Consider the following 15,373-nt stretch of genomic DNA (forward strand, 5'->3'; position numbering starts at 1 on the left):
CTAACTGGAAAAAGAACAACTACAAACAACTCAAGCACAATCCACAAATAAGTCATGCCTAATTATGAACTTGCTGCCTAATTATCATAACTTCACAATCATCAAACACCATAATTCCACAATTATCAAACAACAAAAGCTCACAATCATCAAACACCATAATTTCACAAGCATCAAATACAATAATTCTAAATCTACATGTAAAAAAATAAGTAAAGAAGTTTTGTGAAACATACCTATATGTAACCATTGTCTCGCTCTTTGCAATTTTCTGAATTCTGCAACTTGTTTTCTAACAGCAAAAAAATATAAATTAGACATGGAAATAATAGAATCATAAGAATATATTACGCTTCAAACCTACCTTTGCTGCATTAGTCTCCCAATAAGCTATAAGTGTTTTGAAATTTGCTTCAGGCACTCTCTCTGGCGGATGTTTCAATCTCTCTTCATAGTTGTCATATGCATAATAATAGCTCAAGAATGCACTAGTTAGCTCTATTTTTTGTTTAGCCATTACAACCAAGTCTCGTTTAATTATTACAATGCAAAAAGAACAAATACCGTAATAGTATGGATTAGAAAACATACGAGTAGGCTTGAAACCTATATGTTATGCACCATTTGTAGCAGTTGAAACTATAGCTTTTGCAATCATTTCCGGGTTCAAGATAGGGTCTTTTTGGCGAAGTTGTACAAGTGACGAAGCTATCACATCAAGATTGAAATCTGATATTTCAAAGACTATGTATATGCTTTGTGATTGTTACGAGAAGTTGTATATTTAATTATTCGTAAATTTTTTATCCTAACTTCTTGTCTATTATTATAAGCTTACACCATGGGATTACATTATACAAAATTAACCTAGCTAGGTACTGTTAGAAGCTACCTGTGTTTTCAAGAGGACAACAGTGTTTTAGTTATCATTATTTCTTGAACATTCTGTTAACTTTTAATGAAAATTCTATTTTTATAACTTGTAACCTCTAGATATAGAATGATCTATTAGATTCTAAAATATTCTAGTTGGAACCTTAACTTACAATTTAAATTTACTTGAAGTACATATTTCTCTGTTGTGTTGCAGAGGCAGGCTTAAAGTTTAGAGTGGGGTTAGACATGTTAACGATACCCTGAAGTATTAGTCAATGTTGATATTCAGTAAGGATCTAGTGATTTCTTCTATTTTGTATGTTTTCATATGCACCCCTTGTTTGTATATATAGTGTGTGTTATATGTGAAATTATACTTTGAAATCAGTTGGCAATTCTCTATTTTTCCTGTGATCTAGTAGTTTTTCAGCCTGGTCGAATCTGGAACATGACCACCAGAGGACTTTCCTTGAAAGCTACTCAAGCATTATTTTATAAAGATAAAAAAAACTTGATTTTAATTCCCTATGCAGTATGTTTACCCCTCTTCCTTTTCTAATATAATTTTGGAGTAAATCAAAAGTTCGAGTTAATTTCCTTATCGTAAGGTAAGTCTTAACATATACAAAGTACTTATACTAACTCTAAACAATCTCGTAGGACTTCACTTCATCCACTTCACTTCAGGTTTAGGGTCTAAACAATCTGATGCCACCAAATTGATTGAGGACATAGTAGGAAGCTCGCATCTAATTTTCATGAGCTTCATCATATAGTATTATATGCTAGACTGTTAGTATACCAAAGCCCTACTATAATAATTAGTAATATTATTTTTCATATAGGTTGATTAGGGATGGATTAGGAAATCATCAGATAATTTTTTCATTTGCCACTTTATCTCTCCTTGTAACATGATCTAAGGATCCTGATAATTTCACTAGTGGAAAAAGGCTTATTTGCATCCCCGCATTTGCCACGCCATTCTGAACATGTGATGCAAATAACAAATTTTAGCATAAAATTTACTCATTTGCGTCGCAGCTTTGTTAAACTGCGAGGCAAATGACTCTAGGATGCCCCCCAGAGTCATTTGCATCGCAGATTTACAAAGCTGCGAGGCAAATGACTCAATCAAGTGCATCGCAGATTTACAAATCTGCGTGGCAAATGACTCTAGGAGCATCCTAGAGTCATTTGCCACGCAGATTTGTAAATCTGCGATGCAATGCGTGTCCACCTAGGAATGTACTTTCTCGCTTTGACCCAGCACACCACACCAACACCGCAAACTTTCCGCCTCTTCTATCTTTCTCTCTCATCTATTCTTTTAGAATCTCCATTGTTGGTACTCCAACACCTCTTCATCTCTCCTCCAACAACACAATATCAACCTTATTTTTCGACATCTCCTCTCACCAAAGTTGTCACAAATATAGTCAATTGGGTTTCTCTGAAAATTCAAGATCTGCGATGTCAAGAAGAGGCAAACCCTAGGTGTCGGCGCCGCGAAGAAGGCTAAGAAACATGCCGAACTGCCGCGAAAAAGGCTAAGAAACGCCGAATACGCCGAACTGCCTCTAAGAAACATGCTAAACTACCGCGAAGAGGCAAACCCTAGGTGTCGGCGCCGCGAAAATGTCAATACGATTGGTTTGCATTTTCCGGCGGGTCATATTGCTTGGTTTTTTAAGGGTAAGAAACACGCTGGGTCATATTGCTTGATTTTCAAATTCAATTAGTTTTGCACATTTTAAAAAAAATCTTATGAATCTAGGGTTTAATTATTTTGGTTAATGTGTGAATTTGAGTATCTTTTTGCCCAATTGTTTGGATTGTTAATTTGAGTATCTTGATTTCCATGTTCAATTAATTTTCTCTGGTTTTTTTCATTTGAATTTAGGGTTTAGTTATGTTGGTTAGTTTGTGAATTCAAGTATTTTTTTTTCAATTTTTTATGAGTTTCGCTTTGAATTTGATGATAAATTAAGTGATTGATTTGAATTTGATGATAAATTAAGTGTTGAATTGAATTTGATGTAATGTGACCTTTTTAGGATTTTGATTTCAGATGTTGTAGTTTGTTATTGATTATGTCGAATCTGTTTAGGATTTTGATTTTGATTTTAGGATTTTGATTTCAGATGAATCTAAATTTTGATTGTTTGAACCCTAGATTTTGATTTTGATTTTAGGATTTTGATTATGTCGAACTCTTAAAAGAGATTCATTAACTAGCTAAGACAGTATCATGAAACATATAGTCCATCCAGTTGAAAAAATTCAGTAAGATTTACCTTTGGATTTTTTTCTTTGTCTACCATGATTGCTAGGCAACCCTGCAGTAGAAGCAAGAACTTAATAGACACACATTTGTACATCGATAAGCTTGATGCATGACCAGTGTCTACCATGATTAACTAGCTTGGTTTTCTCTGCAAGACTGTCTTGTTCTTGCAGCAACAGGGTCTGGTATTTATTTTCTGATTCTTATTCTCCCTTTTCTGTGCATTTCTTCTTGAATCCTTTGTACAATGTATATACTGTGTCAATGTTTTTGAGGCTTTAATGTTTCTACAGGGAAATTTTTGTGCTTTCAGCTACCTGCGCTTTTGACAGGGAAGGTCGTGGTCGTGATTTCTCCATTGATAAGCTTGATGCATGACCAGTGCTTAAAGCTATCAAAACATGGCATCTCTGCATGTTTCCTTGGATCAGGACAACCAGATAACACCGTTGAGAAGAAAGCAATGAACGGCATGTATTCCGTTGTATACGTTTGCCTCGAAACACTGCTTAGGTGAACACATTTGTACATCATCTGGTATTGCTTGTAGTTTGAATTGTTTCTAAATGCCCTGCTGTTGTCACTTGGGACTGTATGATGTCAGCTTTCACTGTCTGATGAGGTGTATAATGCATACTAATAAGTCCACTTCAGAGGCTTGCGGAGAACCGTGGAATAGCTTTATTTGCCATCAATGAAGTACATTGTGTTTCAAAATGGGGACATGACTTTAGACCTGATTACAGGTTTCCCCCTTGCTCACCTTGGATGTCTTATGTTTGAAATGTTCAGTTGCTTATCCAATGATACATGTTTTTCACATTGCCATTTTGTGCATACAATAAATAACAGCTCGTGTGTTTGATTATTATGAGGTCTAAGTTCAAATTTTAATGTTCTGTTGTTGATTCCCCAATTCTTGCTAGCGTTTATTACTTTTTCTGAAATGTTCCCATATAATTGAGGTTTAATTATTGTTTCCTTATATGAATATAATTGTTCTGAATGCAATTCAAACTGCAAATGGTAGCAAGACTAGCAGACTATTATACCTCCTGTTGAGAGTAGGTTTGGGGTTATGCAACTCTAATGTTTTTCTTTTCTTAATAAGGGTGAATATGTATTGCCTTTGTTGCTAAGAATGTGATTGTTCTGCTATTTTTGTTTGTTTTCTTTGGGCTGATTACATTATGAGCAATGTCGATATTTAGCTAGTTTATTGTAATATTTACTTAAACTTTTATGTTTAAAGTGTAGTTAGGTTATCAACATGTTGGTTGATCTATGGTGAATTTGCCTTTTATTGGGTTGTAAACTGTTTTGACAGGTATATATTAATGTATTATAACATTCCCGGTATTGGGGCGGGTCAAATTACAAAGGAAATATTGTCAAAATTTTCACCTAGTTTACTTTTATTTTTATGCTCTGAATATACTAGTACTGAAAGCTGCTTATTTTATTTAATCTATGGATTAAATAAAATCAGCAGCTCATTTTTTTTAGAATATCCAAAAGTCATTTGCGTCGCACTTTAGCTAATCTGCGACGCAAATGACATTTTTTTTAACATATTGAAAAGTCATTTGCGTCGCACATTTAGCTAATGTGCGTTGCAAATGACATTTTTTTTAACATATTGAAAAGTCATTTGCGTCGCACATTTAGCTAATGTGCGTTGCAAATGACTTTTCAGCACCATGCCTGAAAAGTTATTTGCGTCGCACATTAGCTAATTGTGCGACGCAAATAAGGTTCAGTCATTTGCGTCGAGAGCTTTTGCCACGCACGATGTGCGACGCAAATGTGCTTAAAAGTGCGATGCAAATGACCCTTTTTCCACTAGTGTTTTTTATGTACTAAGTGTAAATCTTTAGTTAATTTGTACTAGAAGAACTTTATGTAATATACAAAAGTAATATTATTTTAGCATAATATAAGTAGCAATCAAGCAGGTGGACTGTTATTCTGCTACAAGAATATCCATAATTGCATGCAAATGCATTTCCATTTTTCAATCTATCCATTCACATCTAACAAAACTACTTAAATCGACATAAAAAGGCACTTTAATTTCGGTTTAACTTTTAAATTATATTCCAATACTTATGTTGGATACATAGTGAAAGAAACATCATGAATTACTAGAATTATCTATCTCGGTGTCGAGGGAATTAAAATATTATTCTTGGTCAGGAATAAATTGCTATCTCGGTATGTATCCATGGCACTTGGAACACTATAGAACTATACTGCTGAAATTTAGTGATCACTAATTAATGTCGATGTTGGTTGAAGGATATGTTGTAGTCACACCCTTGAAATTTTTTACTCAAGTGGATTAAATCAGAAAGAGTTCAGTAATAGTCTCATGGGGAGGCATCCTTTAGCAAAAGTCCAGGACAATATTGGATCAACATTATTTTGGAGGCAAAGTGAGGTTTCATTGCTTAGAAGTGCCACATATACATGATATTTCGAATGATTTTAGTCTATATTGGATCAGCATAATCTGCAGAAGCAACAACACAGACCTGTAGCAGAACCCCAACAAATTACACAAAAAACACCAGTTGCCCTACCTCCCACGAAACCATATACACCAACAACAACTGATTAAACAGAGTAAGCACCCAATGCCTGAACATAACGAAACCAGCAACACTCGGACACACGAAAAACAAATAGCAACACATATAAATTGCCACGGAAAGTACCAAAAGTCATAATTAAAATCATCCAAAATAATCCATCGATCGATCACAAAATTGATTGATATTGAATTAAAAAAATAAAAAAAGAAGTTGTAACTAAAGCATACGATGCTTTATCCCTAATTACGATGCTTCATCCCTAATTAACAGAATCATACGATGCTTCATCCTTATTAACTAATACAAATGAATAAAAATCAACAGAATTCCCTAAATAAGAAACCCTAATTTAGGCCCAAAACCACACAAAAAAATCCCAATTTGTAGCCAGTTAATTAAACAGCATAATTGTGAAACTTAAGACGAAATTCGAAGAGATATATAATAACTAACCTTGTTCTTCTCGCCAATTCAGAAACAAAATTTGCCAATTTCACCTTATCTCCAAATCATAGACCCAACTTCCAATTCAGAAAGCCCCAATCTCCAATTCGCCTTTGCTTCAGAAACGATGATGGGGAGGATCGAGAAGAAGGAAGCAGATGACAGAGAAGAAGGAATCAGATGAAAAAGAAGAGAAGAAGGACGAAGCAGATGAAAGAGAAGAAGGGTTTGGGGTGAAACAGAAGGGTTGGGAAGGAGGGAAACAAAAAATAAAAAGCAGTCTATGAAAATATTCAATGACTTACTTACATATTCAATTTTTATTTTCTATTTTCTATTTTCTATTTTTTTAGATACATGCCAAAAAAGAAAGTTCAATATTTCATCAAAATTTTAAAAATAAAAACTGTTGCAAAAAATAATCGCAATATACTATTGTTGCAATAGTTTTTCTATAGCAACATTTTTCCAAAGTCAAACTCTACTCAATTTAATAATTAATTAACTGTTACAATAGTTATGATATAGCAACGCCAATGAAACTGTTGCATAAAATGGCGTTGCTATAAGCCTATTTTGTAGTAGTGAACGTCATCAAAGTGCCTTGGGTTACACCATTGATGATTTGAAATGTGTTAGCCCGGCACTTTGTATGCATCATATTGAGATTAAGGACAATGCCACCCCTCATCTTGAAAGGCAAAGGATAATCCACCTATGGGTGAGGTGGTTAAGAAGGAAATAGTGAAGCTTTTGGAGGCCGGGATCATCTACCCTATTTTTAATAGTAAGTGGGTGTCTCAGGTCCATGTTGTCCCAAATAAGGGTAGGATGGCGATGGTCACTTATGCATGTGGTGAACTTATCTCTACCCGGACAGTGACCAAGTGGAGAATATGCATTGATTGTCGTCAACACAACTCTTCCACTAAGAAGGACCATTTCCCCTTGACTTTCATCGATCAACTGCTAGAGAGATTTAGTATAAGCATACGTTTTTTGGTTTCTTTGATGTTTATTCCGGGTTTTTCCAAATCCCCATAAACCTGGAATACCAAGAGAAAACCACTTTCACTTTTCCCTAAGGTACTTATGCTTATAAGAGGATGACATTTGGGCTATGCAATGCTCCAAGAATATTTGAACGATGTATGAAGAGTATTTTTGGTGATATGCTTGAAGAGGAAATGTAAGTGTTCATGGATGACTTCTCGGTGGGTAATGCTTCATATGATGAGTGTCTTCTCAATTTGGTAAAATTTCTTGAGAGATGTGAGAAGGTTCACTTGGTTTTGAATTGGTAAAGGTGTCACTTCATGGTTCGAGAAGGTATTTTTCTAGGGCATAAGGTTTCCAATCTCGGAATGGAGGTGGACAAGGCTAAGATTCGGGTCATTGAGAAGCTCACCCCTCCAATCAATGTCAAGGGAGTTCGTTCTTTCCTTGGGCATGCGGGTTCTATAGGAGGTTTATCAAGGACGTTTCTTTGATTGTAAGGCCTCTTACTAACCTCCTACAAAAGGAGTGTGATTTTCACTTTGATGATGCTTGTCATGATGCTTTCAACAAGCTCAAGTATGCTTTAGTCTCCACTCTTATTGTCCAAGCTCCATTTTGGTCACTTCCCTTTCAGCTTATGTGTGATGCAAGTGACTACTCCGTTCGAGGTGTTTTGGGTCAAAGGAAGGAAAACAATCTTCACATCATCTATTACATGTCCAAGACCCTCAATAAATCTTAATCTAACTACAACACCACGGAGAAGGTGTTCCTTCCCATTGTTCATGCCTTTGAGAAGTTTCGCACCTAATTGGTTAGTTCCAAAACCATTGTGTATACCGATCATGCGGTCATCCGCTATCTTATGACCAAGAAGGAGGCCAAGCCTAGGCTTATCCAATGGGTCCTTTTTCTCCAAGAGTTTGACATTGAAATTCGAGACAAGAAAGGTGCTGAAAATGTTGTCACTGATCACCTTTCTCGCCTTGAGCTTTATGATGGGGCAACGGATGATGTGCCAATTGAAGATTCCTTGTGTGATGATACTTTTTACATGGTTGAGATCTCCTTTTTGCATTGGTTTTCCGACCTCGTCAATTACATGGCTTGTGGGGAGGTCCCCATAAATTTCTCCACTCAACAAAGGTGGAAATTGAGGCACTGTGCAAAGAAGTATATAGGGTTTGAGCCTATTTTGTACAAGAAAGGTGCCGATGGGCTATTGAGGAATTGTGTTCCAAATGATGAGCTTGATAGTATCCTTCGCATGTGCCACTCCTCTCCTTGTGGAGGACACATGGGGGGGGGGGGGGGTAAGACCGCCTCAAAGGTATTGAGTATGCTTTGGTGGCCCACTCCCTTCCATGACGCTTGGGCTTTTGTTAAGTCTTGTGATCGGTGTCAAAGGACGAGAAACATATCTAAGCGGCATGAGATGCCTCAAACTCCTGGAGTTGTAGGTGTTTGATGTTTGGGGAATTGATTTCATGGGACCCTTTCCCTCTTCTTAAGGAAATCTCTATATTCTTGTGGCTGTTGACTATGTAGTAATGAGCGGAAGCCGCTGCCTCACCTACCAATGATCCAAAGGTGGTTCTCAATCTTTTCAAGAAGATTTTTTTCCACATTTTGGGGTTCCTAGGGCTTTGATAAGTGATGTAGGATCCCACTTTTCTCATGTGAAGTTCAAATCTCTCTTGCGGAATATGATGTGCATCACAAGGTTGGCTTGGCCTATCACCCTCAAACGAGTGGCCAAGTAGAAGTCACTAATAGTAAGCTAAAGGAAATCCTTGAGAAGACGGTTGCTAAAAATCGGAAAGATTTGGAAATCAAGCTTGATGATGATGCTGTGGGCATATAGGACGACTATCAAAACTCCAATTGGGATGACTCCTTACAAGCTTGCTTATGGAAAAAATTTCCACTTGCCAGTTAAGCTCGAACATAAGGCCATGTAGGTCATTAAAACTTTGAACTTTGATCTCACTAGTGCGGGTGAGCAACGCCTACTTGATCTTCATGAGCTTGACAAGATTCGCATGAACGCGTACAACTCTGCTAGTACTTACAAGGATCGATCCAAAAAGTATCATGATGCCCGACTTGAGACACGAGACTTCAAAGAAAGGGACAAGGTGCTCCTCTACAATTCTATACTCAAGCTATTCCCGGGTAAGCTCAAGTCCAGGTGGAGTAGCCCGTTTGTAATCTTGAAAGTATTTCCTCATGATGCCGTTGAGATTTGGAGTGAGGACTCTGGAAAATCCAAGGTCAACGGGCACAAGCTTAAGAAATATTGTGATGGTGACTCTCGCGGCACATTTGCCGTCGTGGATCTATTGGACCCCCATTAACTCGGGGGGAACTGTCAAGCAAGTGACGTTAAAGAAGCGCATTCGGGAGGCAACCGAAGTTTGGTATTTCTTCTTCTCCTCCCCCCATGCATTTGGGGGAGTCTTCAATCTAGTGACGTTAAAGAAGCACTTCCCGAGAGGTAATCCGTGATTTCTAAATCTTCCTTTCTTTTGGTTTTATTTAGTTTACTTGAGCTATTAACTTTTTTTTAGTTTATTTGTGTTAAGGAGGAGTTTACAGGAAAATTCGTATTGCTGGCCCTGTGTGCCCTCACCAACCTTGGTGCTCTCGAACCTTCACCAAAATAGCATTAAAAATTGAAACTGATGTCCATCAAAGAAATCATGTTTCCAGAGCCGTGCGCCCATGCAGAATCTTATGCGCTAGCACAACCATGGAAACTAGTCATTTAGGGTGATTTTGAAAACATGTGAAAAATATAACTCTGCTCGTGTACGCCGCACTCAAACTTGTGCGCCAACCCCTTCACAAAAATTGCCTATAAAACACATTCTGATTGTGCAAAATTTGGCATTTCTGCTCATGTGCGTCCGCATGGAAATTTGGTGCGCCCGCACCTAAACCTTGCATGTGCGCTCGCACGGATTTGGTTAGCCAGCACGGTTAATTTTTTAGGATTATTTGTTTAACTCCTCCCCGATATCTTAACTACTCATTTCTTTTTCTCATGTTTTCTAACACCCTCCTCTCTCAAATATTCATTTCTTCATCATTTTTCTCAAATCACTCACCAAATTCATCATTTCTTCCTCTCAAACACACAATTTGATCATCTCTTTTCACGAAATCCACCTAAAACACTCAAAATATCTGGTTTTCTCAGGTTAGGGTTTCAAACCCATTTTTCAAAAATTCACAAGTTTGGGGATTTTGGAGCATTTGGAGCTTGAAGGTGTCCTTGGGGTCGATTAATCGTCACATTCCAACTCATGGGTAATATTTCTCTTCTCCTCTACTTACTTTATGCTCCTTGATATTGAAAATTCAATTTTTTTGATTTGGTGATTGAATTTTTGGGTGAGTTGTTGGTTGTTGTTGAATTATTGTGGTATTTTTGGTGATTTGGGTGTGGTTGTTGATCTTGTTTGTGTTGTTGGTGTTTGAATTATTTTTGTGGAAGTATACAATGTGGTGGATTTCGGATTTTTGGAGTTGTGCGAGGTTGTTGTTTGGGTGATTGTGGAATTCTTGAGAGTTGTTTCTTGGGTTGTTGTTTTAGTGGTCATTTTGTCATTCCATCATGTATAGTTAAAAGAAGTCAAAGTCTAGTGCACCCTCCTATTCTAAGAAAAAGGGGGTGAGACCACCCAGGCTGGAAACCATGGGCATCGAGTTTGATGACCAGTCCTCTTGCGATTACTTCAAGGGGCTCTCCCAATGGACTATCAGCCCCACTAAGTTTTATTGTGAGGAGAAGGTAACCAAATTGGAAATTCAAACCGAGGTCGAGTATTTGATGAAGAGCCTTGGTTAGGGGCACTTTATGACCCAACGTGCCGATACATACCGGAGGTGTAGGGATTTACAGTTAATCTAATTAACTTATAAGAGAAATTAATCCTGAAACCATACTAGTGGAAAATTATTTAATTGCGTCGCTGAATTTGCGTCGCCATTATAAACATGTGACGCAAATTAAATGACAAATTTTATCATTAAAATTAGTCATTTGCGTCACAGTTTTATTAATCTGCGACGCAAATGACTCTAAGATGCTCGCAGAGTCATTTGCGTCGCAGATTAGTAAAACTGCGACGCAATATACTCACCGATTTGCGCCGCAATGCTACTAATCTGCGACGCAAATGACTCGCAAATGACTCTAGAGTCATTTGCGTCGCAGATTAGTGACACTGCGACGCAAATGAGTTTGAAACTTTTCAGAAATTTGTTTAGCGCTCACCTTCTATTCTCACTTGCTCTAATTAATTAATATTACTGTGACCTAAATCGAAAATCTGCTTCAGCCTTCACTGCCTTGTCCTCCTGCTTCCTTCCTTCCTCCAACTTTTCACTGCACCCAGGCCAACTGCTCCGGACGGTCGTTCGTCCTCCTGCCTGCTGCTCGAAAGACCTTACTCCGTCAGTCTGAAAGTCCTTCTAAACTCACTCTCTCTCTCTCCTCCTTCTCTTCCCATGAACACCTTCAAGCTCTAGGGTTTTCTCCCCTAAAATCTAGGGTTTTGCGCATTTCATTTTCTCCTCAAATTCCCCCCATTTTATTCTCCAAGATTCAATCTTTCTCTCTCTACTTCCCCATTTCTCTCCCAATATCTCTCCAATGGCGAAGACTCGCCCCGAAAAGCGGGACCTTGATTCGTACACCATTAAAGGCACCAACAAGGTCGTCAGAGGTAAGAACAACAGTTTCTAAATCGAATAGTTTCTGGTTTCCGATGTTTCCAATTGATTGATTGCTGGGTTAATTTTAATTCCCTGAATTTTCGTTTTTATTTTCTTCCAATTTTTTTGCTGGAGATTGTGTTTTGATGAGACCTGCTGATGTAGTCAAGCCACCCTATGTTGCGCGTGTTGAAAAGATTGAAGCTGATAGCAGGAACAATGTGAAAGTTGAGGTTAGTTTAAGCATAGTTACATTTGATGTGTGTATTCCCGATTAGTCTACGAACACGAATGAGAACTCCGATCATAGTTCCTCTACAAACGTCCACCGACACGTGCAGATCCATCTTGAATATTGATAGCTTAGATCTTTAGTCATAGGGTGTAGGCTTTTTTGGATGATCATTGATTAGGAGGCACAGTGAGAATCGGGGATCTTTAGGTGTCTTGGGATTTTGTGCAAATTAGGTTAGTTGGAAAATTATTAGGAATAGGATAATAAATTGACCTAAGCTATTAGTTCAATTGACTGACCAATGCATGAAGCCTTGTGGCCAGCAAACACAATATACCGCAAGCATGCGCCTAACGCTAATCCTTGGGTCGCTCCCAAGCCAGCGGCTGTTGATGCTGCTGTTGCTTCTATTCCCTCCGCTCGGCCTACGCGCGCAGCACAACCAAGCCACGGGATTGTTGTCGCTGTTGTTGTTGTGCGGCCTTGCTCCCAGACACTCATGGGCCTTGAGTTCTTCGCACACTCGGCTCGTGGGCTGCTCCTCGTATGCGTTCCGATGGCCTTTCGGCCAATGCTCCACTAATTGTCACCTCATGAATTAGACCGCCAGAGATAACGTATATCATTAGTTTCTTGTTGTTATCTTTTTGTTCTCCCCTAGCACTAGTCTCAACCGGTCGTTGCTCTATTCTTGGTGCCTGGTATGGTTGTTCAATTTTGGGAGCCTGCTTCTGCAATTGTTGTTCTGATGGTTGGTATGAACTTCCACTGTTATTGCTGGAAATTTTTGGCTGGGTTGTAATTATTGTTTCCTTGGCTCGCCCTGTATTATTAGAAGTGCCCCATTTTCACCATATCCTTGATGTTATCCATGAGGTCTTGGCAGTCCTCCTTATTATGGTCGTGCTCATTATGAAAATCGCGAAACTCTTTGAGGTTTCACTCTTTGCTCATCATTGGCGGTGGTTTTTTCCAACTGTCCAGTATTTTGTTCACATTGCAGATTGTGGCTCTTGCCGTACTCAACGGAGTGTGATTATCAAAAAATCCGCGGACTTCTCTTCTTTCTGATCAGTATTTCCTCCGTTCTCCTTTTTGAAATTCCCCCCTTTATAGTGGTTCTGATTGTTTTGATTATTACCCTTCGTGGGTTGCTGATTGTTGTAGTCTGGGTTATAAATGAGCTATACGTTGAGTTATAGATGGTTGGGGCTGTAGAATTTGAAATTCTTATCATTTCATCTCCCATTATGTACTCATTTTCTTTGTGCAAAACATCGCCTAGATTTGTGTATGACTTTCGGCTGAGATACTTTTTGAACTCGCAGTCGTGCATCCCTCTCATCAAGGCAAGAACCGCAACCTCTTACTGCAAGTTTGAATTGGTGATTGATTCATTGTTAAAGCTGGTGAGATAATCCCTTAGGGATTCCCTGTATTTCTGGAGAAATGACATCAGTTCTCCTAACATCTTTCTTTTTTGCTTACTGACAAAGCATGCCATGAAGTCTACTTGCAATTGCCTGAAACTGTATATTGAGCCGGCTTCCAACCCCTTGTACCAACTAGCCTCCTCATCGAGAAGTGTGGATAGTAAGACTTTACACCACATGGAATCAGAGTCAGTGTACATCATTATGTGTTTCTCGAACGTGGTGCAATGATTCTCAGGATCTGTGGTACCATCATATTTGTCGGTTGGCATCTTGATTGTTTTCATTCTCTCCTCTAGATCTTTTCTTCATAATGGGGAATCTTTTGGGTGGACAATATGCTGTATGTATACTTGGTGCACTGGTTTTCTATGCTCAGACACTGGGAATAGTTGTTGTTCCTCCTCTAGTTCCTCTCTTGGTTCTTCCTCTTGCAGGTGGGGATGTTTCCTTTTTTGTGTTGGGTTTTCTCAGTTTAGGGATGCTAGAAGATTTTTGATTGGAAATTTGGGTGCACTTGGTTTTGTGTCTTCACCGGTAACACCACCACTAGGAATCGGAGGTGGTTTTAGTTCAGACAATGTTTTCATAACACCCGACAACGTTTTCAATTTTGGTCTTGTGAATATTCCCGAAAGGGGCGACAACTGATTCGTCAATATTTGTGAGAGGGGTATGCTTCGATGTTTCCTAGGTGGCCTCTCTTATTCATTTTCATCGTCATCGACCTCCATAATTACCCCTCTGGGGCCTACTGGGGGATATGTCTTACAATGGGTGATATTACCGATTGGATAGGTGGGATGATTGTTTCTGGCAGTACAACTGCTGCATGAGGCTTTGCATTACCCGTTGGTTGTGGAGTTGTCATTTTCTCCTGATTTTTCTTCGATTTCTTACTACTGTCTTTTGAAAAGATTTCCATGTGAGTTGATATACCGTTACTAAGGGATGAGGTCCCCTCCTTCTAGCATCAGATATTCCGGATGTGGAATTAGAACAGTTGACTGTGGGATAGATGTCTTCTGCTGAGATCACTGATTGTGATATGCACAACATAATGGATTAACTAGCCTCGGTGGTGGTTTGAGGATCTCCCCTCCGATGCTAAAGTAAGATTACTTAAAGTATTTAAGGATTAACTAAGAAGTAAGTAAGTAAGTTGTGTGGTATTAGTGAAAGTATTTAAGGATTTTGTACCTTGTAGCAATAAATAAGGTCCTCCTTATATACACAAATTTCCTTGTATAGTCGAGTAGCCTCTACTTTGCAGGACAATGACTTTTCTGATGGTGACCTCTTGGTGATCTCTGATCACGTGGAAGATGGTTTATGTCAGTAAGATATGTAGATTAATGCCGGTAAGACTTGGTTGTCCTTCTTATCTGACTTAGCCAGTGGCTGAGTTTGCCCACGGGAGATTTGCCGGTATGTCGGTAGAACACCCTGTACAAAAATCGTCATGTTATCATAGCCCAAATAGTGCCATAAGAAAAATGAAGCCTTTCACATGGAAAATTAGAAATATGCAGTATGCTTAAAAAAGATTAAATTAAGGGTAATTAACATTGAGTGAGAGAGATTTGAGAACTCATGAGAATATGTACATTTATTTTCATGTTTGTCAACAAATAGTTGTATCATTTTAATTTTCATGTTTGTCAATTCATAAATTTGACCAACAACACTTGTAAGTATGTATTAGTAACAAAAAAAAGGTTGATATATTTAGAATGTACATTGGGATTTGAGACAAATCCAATAACATTTTGCATAATAGCAT

At 38.3% G+C, this 15,373-nt stretch overlaps 1 protein-coding gene across 5 annotated transcripts in view; it reads right to left on the minus strand.

The window, feature by feature from the left end:
• Positions 1-15,373, minus strand: part of LOC110778045 (uncharacterized) — a 28,351-nt gene that overhangs the window by 1,829 nt on the left and 11,149 nt on the right. For 2 of the 5 annotated variants that reach the window (XR_008920519.1, XR_008920513.1), the window contains 3 exons: positions 14,791-15,036; positions 6,211-6,317; positions 237-292 (listed from right to left, as the gene is read on the minus strand). Coding sequence is in view for 1 of the 5 variants with exons in the window: in XM_021984881.2 (XP_021840573.1) it covers positions 237-292; positions 365-589 (281 nt within the window). In the remaining 4 variants the exon portion in view is untranslated. Of the gene's footprint in view, positions 1-236; positions 293-364; positions 2,041-6,210; positions 6,318-14,790; positions 15,037-15,373 lie in introns of those variants that run through there. The other 3 variants (XR_008920515.1, XR_008920514.1, XM_021984881.2) reach the window with 3 other exon arrangements.

This window comes from Spinacia oleracea, chromosome 5, assembly GCF_020520425.1.
Source record: "Spinacia oleracea cultivar Varoflay chromosome 5, BTI_SOV_V1, whole genome shotgun sequence".
Classification (NCBI taxonomy): Eukaryota; Viridiplantae; Streptophyta; class Magnoliopsida; order Caryophyllales; family Amaranthaceae; genus Spinacia; species Spinacia oleracea.